Raw genomic sequence first — 27,488 nt, 5'->3', positions numbered from 1 at the left:
TAGTGCTAGGGCCCTGCCAAACTGAAAGGAAAAGGGAAGTCTTAGCAGATTATCACATCTTGGTCTCCTACTCATTTGAGTAGTTCATAATCACTGGTACTTCCCACCCATCCACCCTTTTCTTAAAATTGTGAAATAACGTAGTTTGGAAGGGACCTGTGGAGGTCTCTGAAGCTCCACAGACACTACAGGAGTGTGTGGTCCACAGTATCTTCAGACTTGCACCATCAACCTACTATGACTCATTGTGATTTAGGTTTTTAAAGCCCTGTCCCTTACCACAGGAAGATCTTTATAGACAGAAGAATCAGTGGCTTGGACACTACTCTGGTCTTGGTCTTAAATCCCTGCTCCATTACAGATCACAGGAAGGGACTTAAGCCCAGAATTCATGTAGGCTGATCATGAACTACTGAAACTCTCAGCAGATGGCTATGTACCTCTGATCCAACACCCAAGCACATAACAAACCTACAAAAGGGCTCTTGAAACATTACAATATGTGGCGAACTCTTCTCTGGGTCTCCCCAAGGAAAAGATCTCTAACCTGCTTTTACAGTCTGGAAAAATCCTGCTGAATATTTTGTCTCCTAAACAAATTGCTATGCCTGGTCTTTCTGTCCCCTAGCTCTCTATTGAAGAAGCTGAGCTAGTAACATTTCTCTGCCACCACAAGAGGGTTGTGAGAACAGATGCATTGCATGACTGCAACGTCCCCTGCAGGCACCATGGATAAATTTGAGACAGCAATATCCAAACGTGTCCATCTAGACTGGACTCCTCTTTGCCCAGGCAACACAAACCAACCTCATTGTGATTCTTCAACAATTTCTATTCCTCAGGGAGGATTACAGGTATGTACAGGTAAGTGGAAAAAATTACAAAGAGGCCTGGAACTAATGGAACAGAAACTGGAGCTTTCACTGGTATATTTAACCACGCAACTGTTTAAATACAGGTAATATTTAGAAATCAAAGCTGTCATGTCACACATATATAGGGTTAATGACATGAAAACACGAATAGCAAAGTAGATACAGGGCAACTCTGAAAGTGCCACAGAGATCCCATCTTCCATTTTCTAGCCATGTGGGTCGCGCCTGGTCTCTGGGGGACACCAATCTTTGAATGGGTTGTGCATGTTCCACATAGCCAATCTTGAGCCCGTATCATCAACACCACGATGTAAAGCCTCTCCTGGTATAGGGTTCATTCTGGATGTAAATCTAGTGCTTACTATTTTTCCAAATCCTCAGCGACCTCCTGTCAAAGCTCAGGATAGGGACAAAGACATTCATGAGAGATGAACACGACAAGAGAAGCATTAAAAATGAGGGACTTCAGAAGAGGAAGGAACCTGGCAACAAAATGGTTCAAAGAGGTTTTCTCAGTGTAGATGGCATGATGCTCTGTGCATCCGCAAGCCTGGAAGGGAACAGGGACATCACCCCAGAAAAAAAAGATCATACGGGGAAACATTTGAGAAGCAGTGAATTAATAGTTGGCTATGAATCCAGATACAGAGTTTGAGCCTTGTTCTGGACTGAAACTGAAGGCAGCACACTGGAAACCCAGCTGCAAAAGGTACTTGCTCATTCAGGCTGGGTAGCCAGTGGCTGCCTGATGCTAGCCATGTCATTCTGCCTGTGTTCTCTCTGCTACAGAAAGCAGCACGCCCTAATCATGCAACCCCATTGTGCCCTAGACTTCATCTTCAGCTCAGAAAGGGGATGAATAGTACGACAGAGAAGAACATAGGAAAGACAGCTGGACTAGGTCCTTTCCTACCTGAATTACCCTACGGTTCTGTTACGATAGGGCTGGTTAAAGGGCAGAAAAACCCAAAAGGGGACAAGAAAACTGGGATGCACCTCCTGCACTCCTCAAAGGCCTCTGACAGTGCACAGAGAAAAAACCATGCCGTAGTAGCACACTCCCTTAGGGAAAGCAGGAACACCCCCGTGCTGCGGGGTGGTCCGAGGGGAGGGGGACCGGAGCGGGGCCGTCCCCGGGGACACCCCGCCCCGCCGGGGCGGGACGAGTCGCCAGCCCCGCTCCGAGGCGTGTAAAAGCGGGGCGGCGGGGCCGGGGAGCAGCGAGCGACCAGCCGGGGCTGCGCTACGGAGCAGGTGAGCGGGGCCGGGCGGGCACCGGGGACCCCCCACCGCCACCGGCACCGGGAGCGGGGCGGGCGGCAGAGCCTCACCTCACCTCGCCTCGCTGTTCCGCAGGTTGCACCAGTTGCCGCGATCGCCGCACAAACGAGCAAAACGTCGTCCGAAATGGCAGCCGAGGTGAGGGTGAACTTTGCTTCTCCGGCGGGGGTGGTCTCGGGGGTGGTCTGGCAGACGCGAGCTCAACCGAGTTAAAAATCAAAGTCCCCGGCTAAGCAGCCTGCCGGTGCCTTCAGGTTCTTCCCTCTACCTGGGAGAAACTAATAAGCGATGTGTGTAAAAGCGGGGCGGCGGGGCCGGGGAGCAGCGAGTGACCAGCCGGGGCTGGTCATTCCTGATAACTTGCATTTAGGCAGGAGGTACTTTATAGCAGCTTGCGTAAACACTTCTCTGTACAAAAGCTGCATTTTCAGTTTCCCTGGCTGGTAGGTGAGACGTGACTAGTCATCTTAGTGAGTCATGCTTTCTGCCTTCCAAATGGCTGCTACAACCCTGACCTCCTCTGCTCTTGGTTACAGAAAAGTGTCCATCCGCTGTCAGGCTGTACTAGCCACTTCTCTAACCAGAGTGCTGGAGCTAGCTAAAATTAATCTTTCAGTTTTGATTTCCTGATTGCAAATGTATCTGTTGCAATGTTTCTGCTGACCCACTTTTTACTTTGATGGAAACCCATAATACTGAAGTTGCATCTAGATGCCTAGATATACCTGTTCCCATTCAAGCACTTAGCCTCTGGTGCTGGCCTTTAATTTAGCATCCCCTATGCCATGCTCCTGTGGGCACCAGATGCATGCTGAGGACCTCTAGCACTTTTCTTTTTCAATTCTGATTCCCCCCTCTGCCTTTCCTCACATTTCTGACAAAGCTGCCTTAAAGATACTGAAAAGCACATGCCTATACTCTTACCTCTGTAGGCTCTCTCCTGCTGTCCTCTAGGGCACATTGTTTCAGCAGGGACTGGCAGACACATGGAGACAGTCACTAGAGAAAAAGTTTCTAAGGTTACTGAACAGTGCTTTGTCTGACTGATAAAGCCCTGGCACAGATTAGCTTGCAACTGTTATGCCAGATTCTTGCTGTCCATGGTAGTCAGAGTGTGCTGCATGAGAAAAGACACAATTGTATTTAGGCCCTTCCTTTAAATGTCCTCCAATTTCTTTTTTGTGCCTGCTAGTGCTGGAGAGTTGCTTTTGAAATCTTGGATAAGTTGTAAGGTCTCTGCACAAGTAAAATTTCTATCCGTTTCAACACACGTTTGCCAAAGTTAGGGGGTGTCCTACCTGGGCAAGCAAAAAGCTTCTGATCAAGTGACGTACACGGCTCTTAGCTAATTAATCCATTCAATTGCTGAATCACGGGTGAAAAAAGCTTACACATACCCTGCTGCGATGCATAGCTGGAATTGTATACCTGTCTTCGGTCACCCAGTGTAGTAGTAACGTAGATGACACATTCAAGTGTGTAAGGTTACTATATGAATCTTGGTTTGGGTAGAAAAACAAAAGTTGTTTCTATGTGTTTTAAAACTTTTTTGTTGATTTATTTTTCTGAATATTCTTGATGCTGAAAGGTACGCAGACCTCCCTTTCTGCAGTTTGCACCTTAACCACTTTTATGCTATTTTTATGTCAAAGCTTGCAAGCACACCATGGACTCTGGAGATGCTTCAAACAGTAACTTGAAACACTTCATAATGTGGTTTGTGCTGGCCCACAGCTCTTTGTCAATCAAAGAAAAATCTCTCTGTTAGCTCAACAGCACAAAAAAGACTTGGAGGATACTAGCTTTCACAATATTTGTTACTGACTGCTTTATTTTTTTCCACCTTTAAAAGGCTATCAAAGGGTTGTTGACCTGCAGCTGCCTCAAAAGAGAAATCCATGCTGGTCTTGCACTATATGCCCTGATATAAATTTCAACGACTCTCTGCAGAGTCCTGCAGAGGTAAAGTATCTTGGAGGGTTCCTGAGCCAGACCTCACAGCTCAAGGGCTAAATGCTAGCGACAGTGACATGTTTTCCACCCCTACAACTACTTGCCAAAGGTCCTGAAGGCCAGGGGCCTTTCTGGTCAGTGCTACCACACTGAAAGGACATAGCTGAGAATGGCCTCTATGTTGGATAAACAGATCACTGGATGTTACATAGTGCATAGAAACTTAACTGAAGTTATTGGGACTACTTAATTTGCTTCTTCCTCTGCCTCAGGGGGATAAACTCTGGGGAGGAAGATTCAGTGGAAGCACAGATCCAGTCATGGAGATTCTCAATGCTTCCATTACCTATGATCAAAGACTGTCTGAGGTTGATGTCCAGGGGAGCATGGCATATGCCAAAGCCTTGGAGAAGGCTGGAATCCTATCTAAAACTGAGCTGGAGAAGATCCTGAGTGGCCTGGAAAAGGTATTTATTTCCTTTACATCTGTCACATGTGCTGGAATGAATGGCTGCTTTTCTGACAGCATCTGTAGCAGCCTCCTTGAGTTGCTGTTCTAAAAAGCATCTTTAAATGTCCTCATGTCCTATTCCTTAGAGCTAGGCATGTGCTGAAGTGCTTTCCTGAAAGGAATTGCTGTCCTACACCATAGACATGACAAGCCCATGTGTATTGCACTCGGTACTGCTGGAGACATTCTGGGCAGGGGATCGATGCTCAAACTGCACCCCGCTAAAGGCACCAAAGCCCAGCAGTAGGATGTGAACCAGTGACAGCCTGAAGCCCTGATGCGCACACTGTCAATGCTCATTATGGCAGCCCCGGTGCCTCGGTGAGGTGTGCTGAGTGTGACCTGCCTGCTCATCCTCTTCAGACTGAGCATTCACCAGGAACTGTTTCAGTATGAATTAGGCATATTCTTTTTCTGCTGGCACTTGGGATCGTTCTGAGTCTGGCTGCCCAAGTTAGTAGAAGGCAACGCATAGCATTGTATAGGGGTGAAGAGAAGTCAGCAGCTAAGCGCTTTTTTAAAATATCCATTGTTGTTGCTCACCCGCCATGGACAATGGTGACACTATACAATGTGTGTATAGGAAGATCTTTGTGGACAATGCTAAAGCAATCACTGACATTTCAGCTCACTTTGTCGTTGCAATGCTTAAATCCTCCTATAGCCATAACGCAGCAGGATCATCATGGGTAGAGAGAGGAATCCCACCAAGTGCAGTATAGAATACCAGGATATAGCAAGCAGCCAGCCTTGGCTTGAAAGAACAGGAATGTCAGAGCTTGTGTAAGACTTAACACTTTGATTTCATTGGGAGGGCAGAAGCTGGTATTTGCTGGGGACACTTACAGCCCCCACGTGCAGCAGGGTAACTGTAGTGGCTGACTGGTGTTTCTGCTGATGTTTGTAGATCTCTGAGGAATGGTCTAAAGGAGTCTTTGTGGTCAAACAAAGCGATGAGGATATCCACACTGCCAATGAACGCAGACTAAAGGTTTGGGTCCTTTAACTTCTTGTTCCCATTCCTCTGTAGCTAGATCTGCCTGACATTAAGTGCATGCTCCTCTGTCCCACTGTGAAATTCCTCTGGACCTTGTGGCACTGAAACCCCAGGTGCACAAATAAGTGTCTCCAAGACCCTTTTTGTGGAAGGAGCACTGTACAAGCATAGAACCCAAACTTGCCCTTCCCCAGAAGAGATCCCATGGCTACTCACAGGATCCTAGTGCTGAGTCCCTTCCAGGCAGGGAGGAGGTCTGCTCATGTGGAGTCTCCTTCGTAGAATACAGAGTTGCTGATAGAAATCCTCCTTTTGTCCTCAGGAGCTGATTGGAGACATAGCTGGAAAGCTGCACACTGGAAGAAGCAGGAATGATCAGGTATGTACAGAACTGGTTGTTTTTCCTCCTTCTGTACTCCTCCCCAACCTCAGTTCCTCAATCAAATTTCTTTCTGCCATCTTTCACATGCCCTGACACTCTCCAGCATGTACTCCCTAAGGCTTTAACTAGTGATGCTGCAGTCACTCATCCGCACAGAGTATGGGCTCTGCAAAATTGCTTCCTGGTGGTAAAAGGCCACAAACTTCCACTGACATCACTCTGAAAGCCTAGAGAACTAAGACTTTACTGGCTGGGTGCCACGCATCTTTCAGGATCAGTCCTTCTACTGATGACCGACTTGTGTTGGTTGGGGATTTTCTGATCCAAAGTTGACAATAACTGAGAAGTCCACTGAAAAGAATAGGCTTTGGTTCTGTTCATGGAAAGCAAGATACAGCAACTTTCACAAATCAGTGACCAGGGATGCATCTGCTAAGAGGGAGATGTCCCTTCCCATCACACAGAACAATGAGGGGAGAAGTCTGCTAAGGCTTTCTGCTGAACAATATTTGGTCACTAAGTATGTCACATTCTGCTTTGTCTGTCTGTGGCCAATCTCATATAGGTTGTGACTGACTTGAAGCTGTTCATGAAGAATTCCCTTTCTGTCATCTCCACTCACCTCCTGCAGCTCATTAAGACCCTGGTGGAACGCGCTGCCATGTAAGTGCTCTTCCATATCCACGGCCGTGGCCTTGCTGGGGCTGGAGACTTCTAGGCTTGCTCTTTGACAGACACCGATCAGGGCAGCAGCAGAGTCTCCTGCGGAGGAAGTTACAGACAGGCAGTGTGTGATAGCACAGGGAAAGAAAACGGACCCCCTTTCTCCACAGTTTATGTCACAGAGACCTTCCTCTTCCCCTAGTCTACCCTAGCAAAGAAATTGCAGTGGGAGGTCCACACAAGACTTCAGAAGGCACCAAAGCCATCTGAAGGATGGGGAACTTGAACACGTTTCAAGTTGCTATGTATGAGAAACTCAGCTGCGTTAACTCCCTGTATAACTCTCCTCTTCACACACCACACTGCCAAATGGTGGTGGACTGGGGAATCTTTGCCTGCCACAGAGGGATTACTGTACCAGGCAATCTTCCAGGGAAGCCTAGGACAGACACACCACACTGGAAGATCGGGAGATCTAAACCCAATGTGCTTAGGTTGAAAGGTGAAAGGCAGAGAAAGAGATAGACCCAACTTCAGTACAACACAGGCTAAAGATGTTCTCTTTGCAACCTTGCCAGGAAAGCCTGGAGTGTACCTGCCACTGCCCTCTATCCTGACAGCAGCTGCTCACCTCTTTCTCTCCTTTCACATGCAGAGAAATTGATGTTATCTTGCCTGGCTACACCCACCTGCAGAAAGCTCAGCCCATCAGATGGAGCCAGTTCTTGCTCAGGTAACCAACCACCTTTCACACTTGGCTGAAGGAAGCCTTCTCCACCCTTGGGGCCCTGCTCAGCTGGAGCCTAGAAGTGCATTATGCTCTGAGGGGGCAGCTGGGGGTGATGAGAAACCAGAGGTAACCCTGCAAACTGGAACAGGAACTCCCTGGGTTCTTGTGTGGCTCTGACCAACCGGGCACCCAAGCACTGTGTGGGCAGTGGAGGCCAACTCCCTGTATGCTCCATCCTTTGGCCACTCTTACCTCTTACCTGGGTTGTGTGACATTTTCTGACTTCAGGTGTTTCATGTCTCATGTACTTTCATAGCCATGCTGTGGCTCTGACCCGTGATTCTGAGCGCCTGGGAGAGGTGAAGAGGAGGATCAACGTCTTGCCTTTGGGAAGGTAAAGTTTACTTTCTGTGTAATCCTTGGGCCTCACTTTTCTCTGCAAAACGGCTAAGAGGCAGATCTTTACATCCCCTGAGAACCACTGGGGATTGTATTCCATATGCGCTGCAGAGCTGCGAGGGCATAAGCCTTGCTTCTCTCACCAGAGAGAAAACTCTCACCACAGAGATACTGTGTGATAAAGAAGGGTTCTTTTTGAACCCTTAATTTCACGGCTTCTTCTCCCTTATTGAAATGAAGAACTACAAGGCTTTTGTCAAGCATACCTTCCTCTTTGGAAGAGAACTTCTGGTTTACTCCGAAGTTCAGAGTTTTCTGAGACTGAGGCCACACTGTATGACATCAAAATGAACTGGGGGAGGGAAATCTTCAGACAGCCGTCATCACTGCCTTCTAGAGCTCAGTTTTGGTTGAAGTGTGCAGGATATCATGCGTGACTTCTGTTTCTTTCTCCCCTGGCAGCGGTGCTCTGGCTGGCAACCCACTGGAAATTGATAGAGAGCTTCTGCGTAGTGGTAAATGTCTCCCTATGACTGAGAGCCTTAACATGGGGATGGAGGGTAACAAATTAAAAAAAGAGTATGACCTGATGCTCAGTGACACAGGTGGGAGGCAGTTCCTAATTACTGGATAAGCCAGAAGGCTTTTTACTGCAGTGAGACAGCAGATGCCTGTAAGGTGGGACCATAAACAAAACCACCCCTACTGCACGCTGACTGCCTGGCCTGATAACAAAGACCCAGCTAAGCACGTTTGTATTCCTGGGACTACGCAAGGGCTCACAGTCACCTGCATGCTTGGGTAGCCTGATGCATTCTAGCTCCAGACATGCCAAGCCTGACCTCCTCTGTCCATCACCTTCCTCACAGAGCTGGACTTTGCTTCCATCAGCCTGAACAGCATGGATGCCATTAGCGAGAGAGACTTTGTGGGTAAGCACAACCCAATCACATCTTCCCACCACTATTTTAGAAACAGGCCCCTGAGACCTTCCCAGTTAAGCTCCTTTAACAAAGGGAATGAAATCCCTCACTAGGAAGTAACTCCAAAGCTCCAGTCAGGGCTCCCTAGGAGCCAAAGCAAACAAGCACCTTTTTCACCCTGATTTCACACCGATTTCCTGTCTTCTCTGCAGTGGAATTCCTCTCTGTTGCCACCCTGCTGATGATCCACCTTAGCAAGATGGCTGAAGATCTCATCATCTACAGCACCAGCGAGTTTGGCTTTCTAACCCTCTCTGATGCTTATAGGTAGGTCTCCGTTCTCTGGGCAGAGAGCCTTCCCCTCAGCTTCTCCTCCTCAGCTATCCTGTCCTGAGAGACTGAGACAGTGGTTGGGGTCTCCCTGCTGCACAAGGCTGCCACAGCATTAAACGGCTGGCAGAAAGGCAGCCATAGGGTGAATATTCCACAGTAATGATCACTTATTTCTGATTCTGGTAACTCAACCAAGGCTGCATTCAGCACACACTCCTCCCCAGCAACTGCTGGCAGGGAGAACTTCCTCCTCTGCTGGGATTGCCTGCCAAAGCCCTTCCTTGACTAGCTGGGTTTGCAGTCCTAACACAGTTCCTGTCTCTCAGGGCAGCACAACCACAGCACTCCCACCCTCTCTGCGTTCACAGCAACACTTAGGCTGGCCTGCTGATACCACCTCTGGAGGGCTTGGGGGCAAGCCTCCTTTTTGCTTCCTCTTTGAGAGGTGGGACTGCATGGTAGCTCCAGACAAGACTGCAAAACCAAAGGCTTTGCTGTGAGAAACATGAGAAACTCAGTTAGTGCACTGCTTTCCCACACCCTAGAAAAGTGTCCAGGGAAGGGGACCTACGTGTCACTTTTGGAGGGCTGGGCCAGTATGCCACAGGACCTGTCTTAGCGTGTGTCTGCAGGGACTGGGGTCTTGCTCACCATTACACTGCACACACCTTTCTTTCAGCACTGGCAGCAGCCTGATGCCTCAGAAGAAGAACCCTGACAGTCTGGAACTGATCCGCAGCAAAGCTGGACGAGTGTTCGGACGGGTGAGCCTGCTAAAGAAAGAAGCGGGACGGGGAAACTGCTCATACCAGGGCTGAAGAATCTTTCTTCTTCTTGCCTCTGTGTGAAGAAATGTGCCCAGTCTAGGCTCTTAACCTCTGCTGGGGCAATGCGCTTCTCTTCTTACAACTCACTGCCTCACCTGTTTCTCTCTGCAGTTGGCTGCTATTCTCATGGTTCTCAAAGGACTTCCAAGCACCTACAACAAGGATCTGCAGGTAAAACAGATGTTAGTTTTCACACCATCTCTCTGAGCAGACATGGCCATCTTCTGCTCCTGAGCAGTCTTGCCACTACATTTCCCTGCACAGACCCTGCTTGTGTGCAGGATGCTGAGAAAGGGGCTGAGGCACGGCACGCTGCAGTGGACAGCCTGGCCCCTAGCACGAGCCCCTGGGATGACATGCCTGCTCTGCTGGCTAGGCTGCTCAGGCTCTTGGGTTTTTGGGCTGCCTCAGGTTGACTTACAGCAATTTCCATCCCTGTTCTAACGCAGGAGGACAAGGAGGCCGTCTTTGATGTTGTGGACACCTTGAATGCTGTGCTCCAGGTTGCCACTGGAGTGATTTCTACCCTCCAGGTAAGGCTTCAGCCTCTCACTACTGAACATGGTTGGGGCACACATTCTGGGAGTAACACAGGTAAAAGAGCTCTGGACTGGTCCTAAGATGAAGGCTCCGCAATACCTCACCCATACTGCTTATTATGGCCCCCACTGTCGGCTGCTCAGGGCGTCAGAGGGTCCTTTTAGAGCCAGGTCCTTTCCAGATGAAGTCCCCTCACCGTGACCACTAACATGTTCCCGTGGAGGAGCTGATAATAATGTCACCCTCTGACTCTCCTGCAGATCAACAAGGAGAACATGGAGAAGGCACTGAGCCCTGAGATGCTGTCTACTGACCTGGCTCTCTACTTGGTTCGTAAAGGAGTAAGTATCAGAGGTAGACTTGGAGCTGCGATTTCTTTGGATGCAGAATACTGCTCAGTGAGGGCCTGAGATGAGGCCTTCTGTTCTGTCCCCAGGTGATGATCAGTCTGGGTCAACAAACCTGGATTCACATGGCATTACCCTAAGTGAAAACAAGCCAACCAAAAAAGACAGCACATCCAATTTATCCTTTGAAAAACACCCCAGTTGCCTGGTCACTGACTGCGGCCTCTGCTTCTCACTGCAGATGCCATTCAGACAAGCCCACACTACCTCTGGGAAGGCCGTCCACCTTGCCGAGTCTAAAGGCATCACCATCAATAAACTCAGCCTGGATGACCTGAAGAGCATCAGGTTTGTATCACTATTATTTTGCCATGACTCCCCTCAACAGGCACATATCAGCCTCCCTGCATATGGGCCTCCTCATAGTGCCCTTCCCCAAAATGCCAGGGCCAGACAGCACCCCAAAGTCCTCCCGGCCTGAATATCAATGCTCCTACTGCTGGGCTTGAAAATACCGAAGGGGGAAAACATCAGTACTGTTCAGCTCCAGTGGGGCATGGGCAGCAGCTCTTGGGAGGGACTGGGAGAAACTCATGCCCTGACCTGGAGGCAGCAGCCCTCTGAGGAGTTTGGCTCCAAACTTCCCCATTCTCCCCTTGGAGCTGACTCTTTGGTCTGCCACAAGCAGCCACTGTCAGGCATTAGAAGGGCAGAAGCAGGGCTGCAAGGAGGGCTTTCCCCTTGGAAAAAGGCTCCGTCTCCACTCCCTCGCCCTCTCTGCAGGCAGGGAGCATGTAAAGCCAGCCAACAGCAGCCAGCGCTCTCCACTGACCCCTCTTCCCTTTGCCTCCCCAGCCCGCTGTTTGGCAGTGACGTCTCCCAGGTCTTCAACGTTGTCAACAGCGTGGAGCAGTACACGGCCATGGGTGGTACTGCCAAGAGCAGCGTGACTGCCCAGATCGAGCAGCTGAGGGAGCTGCTGAAGAGGCTGAAGGAACAAGCTTAGAGTGTGGGGAGATATCTCATGGATGCGGCGTTGTACCTATCACACTAATCTGAAGTTAATAAACACTGGGGTGTACTGTAGTTCACTGAAACTCCTGACTTGCATCTTTCTTCTTGGGGTGAGACTGAGCTGGGCTTTCTCAGCCCTCATGAGGTTTCCAGACATGTTCACTGGTGTGTGAACCTGGCAGTGGAGCTGTTTTACGGAGTGTCAAGTTCTATGGGGCTGGTAGGTAGAGAGCAGCATCAGCGCATGTGTTGAGGGAAGCTTGTGTGTGTCCACAAAGTGACACTTGGTACAACATCTGCAACACGGGCCACATTTCCAGCTATCACTGCCTTCCTCCTAGGATTACGTTTCCCTGCCTGCCTTCTGGCAGGAGAAAGAATCTCCTCACCACCTGGCACCAAAACTTTCATAACCTTAGGCAGGTCTTGGGCAGCAGGTCAATCCACAGGTCATCCCAACCCATCACAAAACCACTTTTGGCTCTGGTTTACACTGAAGCATAGGGTTGCATGGTCCCAGGTCCAGCTCTTTCCTCTGCGTGACACATGCCCAGATTTGCCTCCATCTAGCTGGGGCAAAGTGCTTTAAAAAAAAAAAATCCCTGGCATTGCATTGCTGTGGCCTCTTACAAAAATCATTTACCATCTTCCCTTCTGTCCTTACAGAAATAAAATCAGAACAAAGACCAGGGAAAGTCTTACTTGAGGAATGAAGTGTCAGGAAGTTCCCGAGTCCCCTGCTGCTTACTGCCATATTTGTGTGGTTTAGTACATTTGTCTCACTTTCCAGCTAAATTAGGTGTGGCAGGGAAATCAATTATGTACACTGAATTCAGGTGGAGAGGGGACAGCAACAGCCAACACCAACAGGCTCAGAAGAAGGGATTATCTCCTCCTCCCCAGCTCACAGTTCTTTTCTTTCCTGACACAAGCTTTCTCCCTATTTTCTCATTCCTGGTCAGTACCTTCACATGTCTCAGCCGACTAGATCTCTGCTTGTTCCCAGCCACCACTGTTCAGCATCTTGGGGGTCAGTGCTGAGTAATGTGGGGCCCTGCTGACTGAAAAAAGAAGGTGGTTTTAGCAGATTATCACATCTCACTCTCTCACTTAAATAACTAGTTGGTAATCACTGGTACTCCCCATTTGACCATCCACCTTTCTGATATTCTCATGTGTCACCAAGCCTTTCACTGATCTGCAATAAACTGAGCTGTTGCTTCTGCGATTGAACCAGATACAGCATGACTCACAGCTGCTTATTGTGCATGGGGGTACAAGTTCTCATCCAGGAAACAAACGCAGGCTACAAATAAATGTACTATAAAATTAAAATCTATCTATCTGGTGGCATTTCCTTCCTTCCTTGCCCCTGTGATACTTTTCTCCATCCTGCTCTATTCCTAATGAAGTTCTGAGGGACGTGATCCGAATAGGAAATGTTACCATGCTTCAGGGATGAGTCCAGAGGCGGGTTTCTAATGCAGAGATCCTCCTCCTGCCTGTCCCCAAGATGCCACCTGGTCATCAGTGCTCTTTGCCATTTCCAATAACTTCTTTCCCTCCTGCTTCAACAAGTGACTCTGAAAAGAAGTAAAAGTAAGTAAACAAGCCAGTAAATAAATAACTCAAAGAAACCCACCCCCACGCCCCGGAAATCCAGCAATCCTGGACGCAGCCCAACGCCTCCAAGTGTTTTTACGCCAGGCTACCGATGGCTTTGGCTGGTGGTTCCCGCCATCCCGTTCTCCAGCTCCCGGACCCCGTTCGGGTTCTGCGAGCAGCTCCTCCCGCCGCGGCAGGTCGGGGCGGGACCGGCCCCCGCTGCCCGTCCCCGTCGCTCCCCGCCGGGCTCTGCCCACAACCAAGATGGCGGCGGGGGCGTCAGGCGGCGGGGCGGGCTGTGGCGTGGCGGGGGGCTGCTGCCTCCTCGCCTTGCTGGTGGTGGCGGCGGGGCGGGCGGTAGCCCCGCCGGGCGGTATGCTCTACCCCCGGGAGACCCCCTCCCGGGAGCGGAAAGAGCTCGGCGGCCTCTGGAGTTTCCGCGCCGACTTCTCGCCGGGCAGGGACGCCGGCTTCGTGCAGCGGTGGTACCGGCAGCCGCTCCGGCAGGTACCGCGGGAGCGGGGCGCGGGCGGGGGGTGCCCCTTCCCCGGGGCAAGGCGGTGGGGCAGCGGGGTGCTCCCCTCCCGCCAAGGGTCCCCCTGCAAACCGGGCTTCCTTCCCCTCCCCGAGAGCACCGATTCGCCCTTCCTTCCCCACCAGGCTGCTCTTTGCTCCCCCCGCCCTGCGCTAAGTGTCTCATCGCTCTGCGGGGGTTTTTCTTAAGAGGTTTTCTAATTACCGGCCGACGAAGCAGCGGTCTCTGATTACCCCGCTTCTGCTCAGGAGCCAGAAAGCGTTTGAATGAACTACAGCCACCTTTGGGTGTCGAAGAAATCCCTGTGCTGCAAAAGCAAGGCTGGCAGGCACAACATTTACCTATCGTCAGCAGCACAGAATAAACAAAAACATGCTTGGAAAGGGCACTCGAATTAGGTATTCTAAGGTAGCCGAGTGCAGATAAACAAGTTCTGGTGTAACCGAAATCCATTACAAAATTAACACCGTTACCTAAAACAAGTTATGTATTCTATACAAAAATGTATGTGTCCTTCATCATTTCGGTTTTAGCCCTTTGGCCAATTTTTTGCCAAATTGTGGAAGGAGAGAAGAGCTGAAGGACATATGCTGCTGGAAGTTTTGCGAAGAGACAGCCAAAGGAGAGGAATCCTGGACTATGCCCTCCCAAAGGGAGACTTAGATGTGTACGCTCAACGTACTTTAGACATCAGAGAATCTCCCTGAAGGAGAGACACGGTACGGCCATCCCAGTCAAAGGTTATCTGGTATCAGATACTAGAAAATCTGCTTCACCATCCAAGGATTCTCCTGCTAGGATTTTCTGATGTCTAATAAGGGTGCTGAGTTTCTCTGCAGTGCTGGTACTGTTCGGTGCTGAGTCAGCCGTGCACATGATGCTCACCCCTGGGCAGCCAGACCTTCCTTGTTCCGTTCTCCACGGAAAGTCTTAGGAAAGGGGAAGCTGCTGCAGCAGCACTCGTTTATGCAACATCATGAGCGCAGCAGGTGCTAAAAATGAACAGCTCTATTTTGCAATAGCATCTGGTTATCTCAATGTTAAATGTATTACAACACTGCCTGCCTAGAATCCTTAGATTAAAAATAAGCAAGTGAATAGACTCTATTGTAATCCTAAGGAATCTATGTTGCTTTCAGGGAGTGAGAAAGGCTGGAATCATCCCAAACAGTCTCCATGGACCTTCCGTGCAGGATCTGTCCCCCAGATATCCATGGCTCTTGCCACCCTTCTACTACAGCTCTTAGCCTGACAGGCAGCACCCTGCGCCAGGGAACTGGCACCACACCACCAGCATTGCTCACCAAACAGCTAGAGTTGTGCAGGAGAAACTACAGTTTGTGGGAAGTCCCAGCTGAAACAATGACCTTGGCGTTTATTTTTTTTTTCCCCTTGCCTTTCTGATTCTGCTTCTTCCTGCAGGAACAGGCAGGTTCCTGGGCCTGATATTAAGTAGGGCTTGGATAAGACCTGTGACAGACCACACCAGTTTCTAAACAGGTTTTCCCAAATATTTCCACTTGGTAAAGGGACTGTAAGGCTGTCAGTGGAAGGGGGCACCTCCAGCAGTACAGGTTGGACAACCAAGACGGTAAAATTCATTTTTTTAAATTCTGTTCCCTCCCTTTTTGTGCAATTCCTGCCAGACTGGTCCTGTGATTGATATGCCAGTGCCTGCCAGCTTCAATGATATCACTCAAGACCCCAGCTTGGAGAACTACATCGGCTGGGTTTGGTATGAGAAAGAGGTGCTGCTTCCTCTCCGCTGGCTTCAGGATGACCTCAACACCAGAGTGGTGCTCCGTTTCGGTAGTGCCCATTACTACTCCATTGTGGTACGTTGCACGGGAAGTTGTCTGTGTGCTTCCAAAATTATGCTGCACTAAAACCTGTGTCGTGGCTTGTTCAGCAAATATAGCTCTGCGTAGATATTGTGTCAGTTTGCCATTTTCTTAACTCTTGCCTGTTTTCCTCCAGCCAAGAACTTGGCCATGTTTCCCAGGTGTCTCTTCTCTGATCCTCCAATATTGGGACTAGTAACTAAAACATTTCCGTGGTACAGGATCTGCTGAAAACTGTGTCTCTCAGTGACACTTGCCTGTACGTGACCCAGACCTAGCTCCCAGCAAAGGAAGGGCTGCTAGATTGATCCCTCAAGGAGTAAGAGCCCAGAACAAGGTTCAGTGTTACTGGGAGTCCCGACTACCCTTTGCTGGGCTCCTTCCCTTCTCCCTGCTATTCTTGCCACAAAAACCCAATAAGCCTGCTTCTTGGGCTCACAGGTGTCTTCTCTTGCAGTGGGTCAATGGAGTGCAAGTCGTGGAGCATGAAGGGGGCCACCTCCCTTTTGAAGCAGATATAAGTAGTATCGTCCAGGGCAGCCCAGGGATCCCCTGCCGCATCACTGTTGCGCTCAACAACACTCTGACACCCCATACTCTGCCTCCAGGGTCCATTCAGTACATGAATGACAAAACAAGGTGAGTTGCTAAAGCGCTGTACTGCTGAGCTTATCCCAGGGATGAGAGAGTGGAAATTTATTTGGCTGCTGGTTCATAAGACCCTCCAAGCAGTTTACAAAAGCATGGGTTGTATTTATGCTGAAATTCATCAGTTGAGCAGGGAGGAGTTTAAGCTTTGGTGTTAGGACGAGTCTGCGCTGAGTTATTGCATCTGTTTTATACACAGGGAACAGAGATTAAGTGATTTGCCAAATTGAATCAATGGCAGATTGGAGACGCTTGAATTCAGCTGGAACCTGCAAGTACCAGCTATCCTGAAGGATCAAACCTATTCAGTGCATTAGATGTTTGTTAACTGGTAGTCCCCTTCAGTGTAGCAGCAGTAGCACTACTTGAAAGATAGAGCCATCCTGTTGTAAAGACTGTTTTGCCAGCTAGTATCTATTATTATATGACTATTTTACATTGCTAGCATCCATATGCTGCCTTCAGTTCTTGTGTAATGAAATATAATGTAGCCATTTCTTCTGTCTTGCTCACTCAGGTATCCCAAGAACTATTTTGTACAGAACATCAGGTTTGATTTCTTTAATTATGCTGGAATCCATCGCCCGGTTGTGCTTTACACCACTCCTTCTGTCTACATAGATGATATTACTGTGACAACTACTTCGTCAGAGAGTGTTGGTAGGTCCAGAACAATTACAGCAGCTACCTCAGGCTCCAAATGGAGATGACAAGGGCAGCAGAGCAAATATCCTGCAAAAGTGTGATTGCATTTGTTTCTTAGTGGCTTTTTCTTGAATGTAAGCTGGTCTACTGCACAGCTTAGCAGCTGCAAGAATATGGTAAAGAGTTCAGAAGCAATAAGAAAAAAAGAAGTACTTGCAAGAGACTACTGTTAAAGTGAAAGGATGATCAGGTGTCTCTTGAAGTAGAATTTCTCAGTAGGGCCAGTCCCCCTGCCACTTAAAGCAGGATTATCTCTAAGTAACAGAGTTGTGTGATACACAACTCTTGCTGGAAACTTCTGGACCTCAAGACAGACAGGTCATGCTTCTTGCATTCAATTCATGCCACTCTGTTGTTCTGTATCTCCCTCATTTTTTAACACTGCTGTATGTGAAAACCCTCCAACATTTGATGCATTTATTTTCCCTTTCATGGCAGTCTCTGATTGTCTTTTGTTTCCTTTGAACCAGCAATGGTGCAATATCAGGTGTCAGTTGTTGGCAGCACACTCTATTCCTTGTCCCTGAGTTTACGTGACCAAGAGGGGAAGGTGGTTGCTACAGGCGATGGGCCAGCTGGAGAGCTAAAAGTCCTGAACCCAAATCTTTGGTGGCCTTACCTGATGCACAAGAACCCTGGATACCGCTACTGCTTAGAGGTAACAGTGACATTTCTTCCTTTCTGTGTGCGTTCCCTCTGATTGTCTAATAGGGTTAAGGAACTGCCATATGGCCCATCTTCCGTACTCATCTTCTCCCACGAATCCTGTTCATGTGACAAGAGTGGCATTGCTAATTATGCAGTAATCAAATTAAGCTTTGCCAGCTTCCTGGATGCTGAACTGAAAGGTCTGTCAGTGAGAAGGAGGGCATGCCTGGAGTGCATGCATGCACTCTGAGATGCTTGCCCTTCACATTTAGTGCCCAATCCATCCCTTGCAAAAGGACCGTTTGAGACAATATAGGGGAGGAGTTATCATGAAAGCTGACAGCAGAATCTCTGAGGAGCAGGGTGCTAACCTCTTCCATGTGCTTTGCCATGCAATGAGCTTTCTTCCCACTCTGCAAGACAAGAGTTCAGCTTCAGTAGCACAAGCCTGGAAGACTCTGTGTGAGTTAAGGATGAGTAGCGATGTTTAGATACAGAAATTAGGGCAGATGAGCTGCTGTGAGTTTCTAGGGGCTCAGTTTCGTATCTCTTGTGAGCAGATGACATTTCAGTCATTGCCTGGTATCATGGTGCAGGGCAGAAGAGGTGTACCGCTAGCTTGCCTGGGGGGATGAAATAGCCCAGATGAGTAAGGGGAAAAGAAACTGAAGCTCTTGGGGTGAACAAGCCCCAGAAGGGTCATCCAGGGTTCATTCTTCATCCTTCAGCTTCCCCAGCTTGGATTTCTATTTTCTGTTCAGTCGGACCTTGCTCCTTCCCTAAGGACCACAAGAGGCAGCTGAAGCAGCAGTGAGAAGCAGGCCGCGTGTCGAGGCAGGGCTGGGAAATGGACGGGAGGTCAAGATAGCCCTTACAGGCAAGAGGGAGGGAAGACAGGGCATCCTTGCGAAGCCCAGCACGTCACTTGTGTCTCCCCCTTGGAAATCCAGGTGAAAATGCAGGCGCAGGTGAACGGGGCGTTGCTGGAGGACGTGTACACGCTCCCGGTCGGCATCCGCACCGTCCACGTCACCAGCACGCAGTTCCTCATCAACGGCAGGCCCTTCTACTTCCACGGCGTCAACAAGCACGAAGACGCGGATGTAAGTGTGCGGCGCCTGCGGCGGGCGCGCCTCGTGGTGCCTCGCTTCGTGCCGCTGAGGCAGCGCCCGTTCTTGCCTCCCCTCTCCGTTCAAAGGGGCCATCTCCTCACACCCTTCTCCCAGGGTGCTGCTGGGGTGAACTTTTACAAGCATTAAGGGGACACCATGCCCAGTCCTGCCATAGTCGTAACATTCCTCTCAGGGCGCACGGGCGAGCCCGGGTGCGCTGGCAGAGGAGCTAAACGACCCCCCGGCCATGGTTTCCTGTCAGAACCAGCGGCCCTCAGGTTCCCCGCCCCGGGAAATGCCGGGCACAGTCTCCGGCGGGCAGGTCTGAGCCGCGGAGGAACCGCAGGGCTGCGAGGCCCTGACCGGCCACAGGGAGGCCCCGCAGCCGCGGCAGAGGCCCCGTCCCCGCCGGGCAGAACCACCGGCTCCCCGCCCGCCGGGCCGCTCACCTCAGGGGCGGCGGGCGCGGGCTCCCCTCAGAGGGAGACGCCGAGTCCCGCCGGTCCAGGGTCCTCCTTCACCCTGTCCTCCCCCAGCCCGCCTCATGGATAGGGAGGGAGAGGGCGGCCCGGGCAGGGCAGGGCACGTTCCCGAAATGGCAGGCAGGCAGCAGTGGCGGCAGCTTGGCTGCCACCGCCATCCCCTCTGCTTCTCCAAACCACCAGGGTCTGAGCGTGCGTTCGGCGGTGCCCCTCAGAAAGGCAAACGCTGCACGGAGAGGTGGTGCAGTCAGCTAGAAATGGTGCCCAGGGCTGGAAACGCTCTGGGAGCGAGGAGGGAAGCACTGGTGACACGTGAGGAGAAGCCCCGGCCCAGCGGCGTGACGGGCTGTGATTTCTCTCTTCTCCCCCCCCTTAGATCCGCGGCAAAGGCCTTGACTGGCCCCTGGTTGTGAAGGACTTCAACCTGCTGCGCTGGCTGGGGGCAAACTCTTTCCGCACCAGCCACTACCCCTACGCTGAGGAGATCATGGACCTGTGTGATGCCTATGGCATCGTGGTGATCGACGAGTGCCCGGGAGTGGGGATTAAAATGCCGTAAGCAATTGCTCGAAATACCCTTCCCCTTGTTTCTAAGCTCTTCTCTGAGCTGCTTCGAAAGCATCCTCCTCCTGTCCCATAGTGCCCGTTGTCCTGATAATGGAAGTACTTTGCTCTATTTAGAAATCGGCCCGTTGCGCCATGTGTGCCTAGCGAGGTTGGGCAACCGGAGGGCGTTTTTGCCACGTGGCCATCGTGTCATTTGGTTTGGTTCAATTAACAAGCCCAAACCACAGCCCTGAACAGGGTTTGGGGAAACAAAGCAGAACCCATATTCAGTGTCAAGGCTCAGCTGTGCTTTTTCAACCCAGAGGCTTGACTTCTCACAGGGAGAGGCAAAGGGGATGGATTTTATACCCTCACCTCACCAGGTCTCAATTCCTTTTGTCTTTAAGTGAGAGCTTTGGGAACAAGTCCTTGCAGCATCATCTTGTTGTGATGGAGGAGCTGATCCGTAGGGATAAGAACAGGCCGTCAGTTGTGATGTGGTCAGTAGCCAACGAGCCAGCATCAGAGCTGCCCCCAGCAGCTTACTACTTCAAGTAAGTATGTCTGCTTGTACAGAGAGCTGAGGCTTGAATCTTGGCAGATGATGCATCTTCTTCCTTTGGGTTGGCGCAGAGAAGTAGTAAAGAGAAAGCAAGCATTTTGGGGGAACCCTGAAACAGTACCCACAGATGCAAACTGAAAGTGCAACTGCTGCATGTGTTGAACTGATGCTCAGAAGCACACAACAGCCTCAACCTGTTGTTTCTGAACCAGTAAGGCTCTGCAAAATTACCAGGAGTCCATTTGGTCTGAGCATCTCTTCTTGACTTAAGGATCAAGCAAAAGCAGACCTGATGGGAACAGGATATTCCTTGTTACCAATGGAAGAAGAGTGCTAAATTCTTTAAGAATTACAGCAAAGCTGTAAAATAATTGGCCTTTAAGTCTGAAGACAAGGTTCTTCAGTTAGTGCTAGTTATTTGTTCTGCAGGGGCTTGTGACACCCCACTTCAAAGCCACTGCTTCAAGTCTCTACAAACCCCTTGGTTTTATTTTTAAAGAGATTTAAGCTTTGGATATCTACGAGTCATATCTGTAATGGGGTAGCAGATTGCCCCTAGTAGCTGTAGGTACATTAAGACGTAATTGTGAAGTTTCATTCTTCAGAATGATCCACCACCCTCCTGCAATGTTGAGGTAGCAGCAGAGCTTGACCTTCCCATTCTGCCTCATTACCCTCATTCAGGGTTTCCTCAAAAGCAGCCAACCTTTGACTGCTCTGCCTGCTGTGGGGTAGGGCTGGGGCCTCATGCTTTTGCAGGAACACATCCCAAGAGTTGTTCAGAAACTTCCCATTACCCTTGTTAAGTTTTTATCTTCAAACTCATTGTCCCTTCTCCAACTTGTAAGCTGCTAGCACCAACAGACAAATTAACATGCCCCTGTTTGGTATACTTCCACTCTGGTCTTTTTTCAGGTGGGATAGCAACTAACTTTGTGACAGATAGTCTCTTTGCCATGATACTTATACTCCTTCAGAACTGGCTAGAATTGCAGGCACTTTATAGCAGATGATCACTAAGTATTCTGCAGTATTTAATTAAAAATACTCTGCTAAATCAAAATCAGCTTCAAATGTCTGGGGGCGGTGGTGGAAGGACAGAGAAACTGGGGAGATGGGGCTGTGCTTCTCCATGCTGTTTTTGAACTCTTGCTTTACTGTTTGCAAACAGGACAGTGATAGCTCACACTAAAGCTCTCGATCCCTCCAGACCAGTAACCTTTGTGACAGATGCTAATTACGCTCTTGATCGTGGTGTAAGTTTACTTTTCTAGCTTTTTTTTTTAAAAAATTCATACATTAAATTTCCTCTTCTTGCCATTTGTTTTACAGTCCTTTCCTTCCACCTCCCCAGGTTTACTGGAGGTATTTAACAGGGAGAGGCAGAAGAAAACTTACATTTTTGTTTCTAGTAGAAAGCACCTTATCCTGCAGTTGTAGTCCAGCTGAAAAAAAAAACCTGTAAGAGAAAAGAACAATTTTTTGTCTTGAGTGAAATATGCAGGATCAGACCCCTGGATTCCATTAACAATGTCATGCTTTGCTATTCCATTGATAGTGTTTACTAATGCTCAGGATACTCACTTGCAATTAAACCAAAGCTTAAACCTCTTTAAAATACTAACAGCCCTTATGGAAGTCTAAAGGAAGGAAGCTTTGCTTTAATTCCTGCTGTAAACTGCTCTAGATCTTCTTTGACAGATGTCTGTTAACTTGAATAATCTAAAAGCTCTTCCACCTTCGTAATTAAAGTCCTAGAGCTGTATAAATAGCCAAAAGGCACTTTTCTTGGATGTCTGTGCCTTAAGCTGGCCATAGCATGAACCAAGGATCTTTAACACACATCAGTTTGTTTCCAGGGTAGTTGCTGTATCATTTTTAATTTTTCAGGATGGCTTTATAATACTGGTCACTACTGTATAATAAACACTTCCAGCAGGTGAGTTTGTAGGTACGTGATACTACCACCTGTCCCTGCTACAGGTTACACACTTTGTATTTCTTTCAAGCTGTCCTACAGTTGGCAAGAATGTCCTTCTGTAACTCAGAGGTCTGTTCCTCCCGCCACCAGGGGAAAAACAATTGGTGGCCTTAGTTTTGAAGGTGTCCAACAAGGATCTGCTCTTGGATTGATTTCATCAGGCATGTGCACACTGATTCTGACATCCCATCCCCACCAGCATGTTCTGACTAGTTTGAGGAGACACAGGAAAACGAACCCAAAGAAAACAGATCTCATACGCTGATGTGATATTAGAACTTTTTTCTTTTATTACAAAACATGTTAAGAGAACATTGAACAAGTTACATACAACATCACTTTATCTTTAGTGGGCTTTGTGCCCTTTTATCATACTGTCCATGTGGTAGAAATGGCATAAAACTTGCAGAATGCTTAGTCTTAGTATTGCACCATTGATGCACAAATTTAGTTGCTAGTCAAAATATTTGACCACTAACTTGATAATCACATTCCAATACTCAAAAAGTACATCTAAATGTACCAGCAAGCCAGAGACATCTTGGAAACTCAAAAACTTCTAACAAACCTGAGGATGAAACGGGTTCATCTTATCTAACTCTTTGCTGTGACTTCCTAAGTCTGTAAGAAAAATGCCAAATTAATATGCTATTAGCTTATTAAATTTATCCTGCTTTTTTTCTGGGAAAGATGTCATGTCGGGGGGGGGGGGGGGGGTCCTGAGTGATGTGGGAAAAGAGTTTATTCTATGTGCAATAAAACTGGATTCTGTGAAACAAACCAAAAAGAGGATTTAGCTTTATGAGTGAAGGTTGTCTATTTTGAGCTCTGTGACAAAACACTCTCACCTTGTTTTTTGTAGGCTCCTTATGTGGATGTAATTTGCGTAAATAGCTACTTCTCCTGGTATCATGACCCAGGCCATCTGGAAGTTATTCCACTACAACTCACAACACAGTTTGAGAACTGGTATAAAACCTACCAAAAACCCATTATCCAGAGTGAATATGGAGCAGACTCAGTTCCTGGACTTCACAGTGTAAGTGTTATAGACACCCTAGATGGAAAAAAGCTCTGCTCTTCTTACAGGGTCAGCGAAGTTTAATTTGAAGAGATGGGTACCATTGAGCCTGACTACTTAGTTTTGAGATGCGTTAGCTTGTAAGTGTCTGAAAGACTCCAGGATTGTAATCCTGCTCCACAGAAATCAATCAGCTTTGCCATTGACTAGCAAAGGTTAGATTCTACCTAAAGAGAAGTTTTTGGCTTTGACTAAAAGCACTGAGCACTCTGAAATGTATACTTTGGCAGTTGTAGAAATTGCTTAATCAGAAGATACGACACTGGAGACTGGACATTCATTTCATGATGCACTCCTACACCTGTCATGACGAAGCATGATTACCAAGCAAAACCACAGACTCCCCCCCAAGTATACCTGGCATTATGTCTGTATTTTATATGCATTTCCCCTTGCAATTTCAGTAGTTGCTAATTGTCACTAAATAGCCATTGTTAATGCAGCAGCAATGAGAAGACCAAGCAATTGTAAAGCTTGTCTTCAGGAAGCAGGTCCCCAGTAAATAGGAAGTTAACATACAGAGCCTTTGCTGAGATTAACTGTCACCTTCATTCAAGGCCACCTCTTTCTCCTGGCTGTAGGATCCACCTCTTATGTTCAGCGAGGAGTATCAGAAAGCTATGCTGAGAGAGTACCATTCTGTTTTTGACAAAAAGAGGAAAGAGTATGTGATTGGGGAGCTCATATGGAATTTTGCTGATTTCATGACTAATCAAGGTAAGCTTATATTTATATTCTAAACAACTCTCCACCCTCCCTGCAAGTTTAAAGTGGTTTATGACACCTGTAGAGTAGGACATAGAGCATAGCTGGTTTCTGTGACAAAGTCCAGCATGACCAGAGCCAAGAGGGAAGGTCCTGCCTGTACTTAATGCATCCTCTCTCTGCAGCTGAATGTCCCACCTGAAAGATGCTACCCAGAACATGAGACAATGCGCTAGGGCAGAATGCAAGGGAAGCTTGTCAGCAGACCCAGATTACTTCTATTTCTTGGCCATCCTCAATTCAGAGCTTCAGTCAGCTGTTAGGGATGTGTCTCACTTGCTTTATATTTCATCTACAACTGCCCTTAGTAACAGAGCACCTTAAATAATGTATTATTAACTTGGTATAGAGGTTTAGCAATAGAGGACCAGATGCCACACAGGTAGACAACAGTCTATCATGACACTCCATCCACTATTAATAAATAAGTGCATTCACAAAGTATGGGGCATTACTTAATCTACAGTGCACACAGTCACACAGAAATTAAACTACTACAACTCAGAAGGAGACTTAGTAAGGAACCAGTTATGCATATGCCACCTGCAGCGAGTTAGGGTGGTGGACAGTCTGTTCATTTCAGGCAGAGAAATACCATTAAGAATAATCTGTAGAGCACCAATATAGGTATTAGAAAGCTAAATCATTGCAGAGAAGCAGTCAGAAAAGTAATATCAGTTTCAAATAGGAGGATGAAGAAAATGTAGACAAGTTGACATACACATATGCAGTTCCAGTCTCTACATATTGCGATTATCTTTTCTTGTTTCCTATGAAAACTAAAATAGGCAAAAAGGATATAAACACCACTGAAGGACAGTACAGTCAAATAGTTAGTAATCAACATTTTCACCATCAAATTTCAAGGTGGAACTAATGGCAGAAGGAATATTTGCTGTAAATATAATAATCAATTTAATGGGCACAGCTGAAGACTTACCAGTTGTAAATACAATGAATTGCAGCTATATTGCTCAGTTACATCAATTAATCTTGCCACGATGATGCAAATTACATCTGCCAAGTTCCCCGTTGTACCTGACTATGTGTAGAAGAAAGTGCATAGGTCTCTTCCACCTAACCTGATTTAGTACACACATTGTAACAGTTCACAGTGGGGGATTTAAGAGCATTTTACATATACTTGCTTTATTTTATAACTTTTCTACAGGGACCACACGTGTTTTGGGGAACAAGAAAGGAATATTCACCCGCCAACGACAGCCCAAATCAGCTGCATTTGTTCTTAGAGAAAGATACTGGAAGATCGCAAATGAATCAAGCTGTCTTCCTCCTATAATAAAATCACATACCCTCTTTCTAAAATGAAATCAAAAGGTATAGTGGCTGGGTACTGTGCTGAACTTGTTCATTAAATTTCTGTTTAAATATTTATGCCTGACTCAAGTCTTGCAAGTCTAATGCAATTTCTAGCCCACCTGAAGTAGTTACTATGGTACAAAGTAGATCAGAAACACTAGTTTCCTATGCTTAGCCATGTCTGTAGGCTTCCTGTTCCCAGGTAGTAGACTGAATATTCAGAGTTTCAAGGAACTGAAGTTAGAGAATCTGACTGAGGTATCTGTTTATGGCAAAAAAATAAAAATATTACATGATACAAATCAATGCTAAAGACTTCAAAAAATCCAAGTAACTCTAAATGAACATCATATCCCTCCAATGCAAATGAGGTTTTCCAGTTATACTCCCCTAACAGTTACACTACTCAGATCACAGCAAATTATCCACAGGATTACGGAAGAACACAATTTACATAGCTTCTCTTGCTGGACAGAATGTATGTGGCTGGCTGAGAAATTCCAAGAGTTCACAGCATTCGGGAAGTATGTGAACCACTACTTCTGTGAGGATACCCAACATACTCCAATACAGTATGCAATTCATACTACAGCAGCAAGGTGGAATATGTTAGATAGGTAGGTACTACATCAACTAAACTTTGTTTAAAACTATTTATTTTACTCACAGTACCAGAACGGCCACTATTAGATGTGGTTTTACCTTCCACCATGGAAGGGCTTCCTTCATATTAAATTGTCACTACGTACTACAGTAATAGTAGTCTAGAGGGTAAGTTTGTTCTAAACCTTTTTGATGCTGGCCTGAAGCATTCTGGGGCAGGGCGATGTGTCAATGAATGCGCACGCACTACTTTAGACAGCAATGTAGTGTGGTAACATCCATTTCAGGCTGCACACCAGTCTTACAGGACGCTAAAGGCCAGGCTTTAGACTGTAGTAGATTATGCCAATACTCACAGAAGAGCTCAGAACACTTAGTCTGCAAACTTCTTATTGCAACATCCTAGGGTTGTCCCAAGAACAGCGTCACCCACAGCAGAACCACAAAATTGGAGGCTGCCTGTAGCAGAACCACAAAATTGAAGGCTGCCTACTGAATTTTGGAAGTTGGCACAATTATGTAATTTCATTATTCTGATTCGCAGATACTGTGTGAAACTGTTGCTATGACTACTTTTTCTGCAACTGGCTGTTCTGCTAGTATCTCAAGAAAGTGACCAAAACATCTGCCAATATAAAGAAAATATTTGCTCTTGTATTGTGTGGTGGCCAAATTCTCTTTCCTTTAGATGTGGTACATTAGAAACCAACACCACCTTCCACACTGCCACATGCAGAATAAGGACATACATGTTTACTGCAGACTTCAAAACAATTTTTCTTGAGGTTTTAAGGAAAAAGAAGAAACATACTATCAACATTCCTTATACTGTGTTAGGTCTACAGATTTTCTATATAACTAAAAACCCAGAATATAAAAGTCTATCCACAATAAAAAGACACTTGCTCAAATATAGCATGGTATAAGAGTGAATACCATATTTTAGCCCCCTACCAGTGTTTGAAAGTAATTTCAACTTCTTGATCTCTAGGCATAAGTTTTTTTAAATAATTTTTGTCCCCATTTCAACAGACATGACATACCAACAGCTGCCACATCAAAATACAGATAAAGATTTGACATTGTTAACTCGTTACAAACTAGGGCTCAGATCCCTAGGACAGCACACAGGGCATGTGGTTGCAGAAAAGAAAGCTATTACTTTCATTCAGTCCAACAAAACAGATGCAAAGTTTAATATCCACACATATGGTAAGCACACATTTCAGAGTCTTAGTTCCTGCTTGTTCTTAACAGCTCAGTGCAATTGTAAACCCAA

General features: G+C 47.5%; 2 protein-coding genes and 1 long non-coding RNA gene across 5 annotated transcripts; 2 read left to right on the top strand and 1 right to left on the bottom strand.

Annotated features, from left to right (window-relative positions):
- Positions 1-922: 922 nt before the first annotated feature.
- Positions 923-8,219, bottom strand: LOC142033043 (uncharacterized). Of its 2 annotated transcripts, none has more exons than XR_012651063.1 (7): positions 8,058-8,219; positions 7,652-7,742; positions 6,622-6,761; positions 5,834-5,973; positions 3,081-3,155; positions 2,207-2,434; positions 923-1,263 (listed from the first exon to the last, which is right to left on the bottom strand). It is a non-coding gene; the product is annotated as an uncharacterized LOC142033043 (long non-coding RNA). The 2 variants fall into 2 exon arrangements; XR_012651064.1 differs by having other exon boundaries at positions 2,212-2,434.
- Positions 2,036-11,847, top strand: ASL (argininosuccinate lyase). Its single transcript, XM_075032588.1, has 17 exons — positions 2,036-2,129; positions 2,232-2,294; positions 4,382-4,576; positions 5,528-5,611; positions 5,940-5,996; positions 6,565-6,662; positions 7,318-7,395; positions 7,709-7,786; positions 8,254-8,306; positions 8,661-8,723; positions 8,927-9,041; positions 9,727-9,811; positions 9,986-10,045; positions 10,324-10,407; positions 10,675-10,755; positions 11,003-11,109; positions 11,617-11,847. Exons 2-17 carry the CDS (start codon positions 2,283-2,285, stop codon positions 11,765-11,767), a joined length of 1,401 nt encoding a protein of 466 aa, XP_074888689.1. The 5' UTR covers positions 2,036-2,129; positions 2,232-2,282; the 3' UTR covers positions 11,768-11,847.
- Positions 11,848-13,629: 1,782 nt separating this feature from the next.
- GUSB (glucuronidase beta) lies at positions 13,630-25,679 on the top strand. Of its 2 annotated transcripts, none has more exons than XM_075032585.1 (12): positions 13,630-13,887; positions 15,562-15,750; positions 16,214-16,395; positions 16,922-17,064; positions 17,580-17,767; positions 18,708-18,860; positions 19,728-19,906; positions 20,305-20,451; positions 21,631-21,715; positions 23,303-23,479; positions 24,103-24,238; positions 25,458-25,679. In XM_075032585.1, exons 1-12 carry the CDS (start codon positions 13,645-13,647, stop codon positions 25,613-25,615), a joined length of 1,980 nt encoding a protein of 659 aa, XP_074888686.1. In that variant the 5' UTR covers positions 13,630-13,644; the 3' UTR covers positions 25,616-25,679. The 2 variants fall into 2 exon arrangements, with proteins under 2 accessions (XP_074888686.1, XP_074888687.1); XM_075032586.1 differs by lacking the exon at positions 13,630-13,887 and adding an exon at positions 15,893-16,093 and having other exon boundaries at positions 15,582-15,750.
- The last annotated feature ends 1,809 nt before the right edge of the window (positions 25,680-27,488 follow it).

The sequence above is a fragment of the Buteo buteo genome, chromosome 7, assembly GCF_964188355.1.
Source record: "Buteo buteo chromosome 7, bButBut1.hap1.1, whole genome shotgun sequence".
Classification (NCBI taxonomy): domain Eukaryota; kingdom Metazoa; phylum Chordata; class Aves; order Accipitriformes; family Accipitridae; genus Buteo; species Buteo buteo.
Note: the sequence above shows the minus strand (reverse complement) of the source record. Positions and strands in the feature narration are given on the sequence as shown.

Coding starts and splice junctions, on each gene's coding strand:
- ASL (XM_075032588.1), top strand. Junction 4,577..5,527: donor TCCTGAGTGGCCTGGAAAAG/GTATTTATTTCC, acceptor TGATGTTTGTAG/ATCTCTGAGGAATGGTCTAA. Junction 6,663..7,317: donor CTGGTGGAACGCGCTGCCAT/GTAAGTGCTCTT, acceptor TTTCACATGCAG/AGAAATTGATGTTATCTTGC.
- GUSB (XM_075032585.1), top strand. CDS start 13,645: ATGGCGGCGGGGGCGTCAGGCGGCGGGGCGGGCTGTGGCGTGGCGGGG. Junction 17,768..18,707: donor GATACCGCTACTGCTTAGAG/GTAACAGTGACA, acceptor TTGGAAATCCAG/GTGAAAATGCAGGCGCAGGT. Junction 20,452..21,630: donor CCAGCAGCTTACTACTTCAA/GTAAGTATGTCT, acceptor GTTTGCAAACAG/GACAGTGATAGCTCACACTA.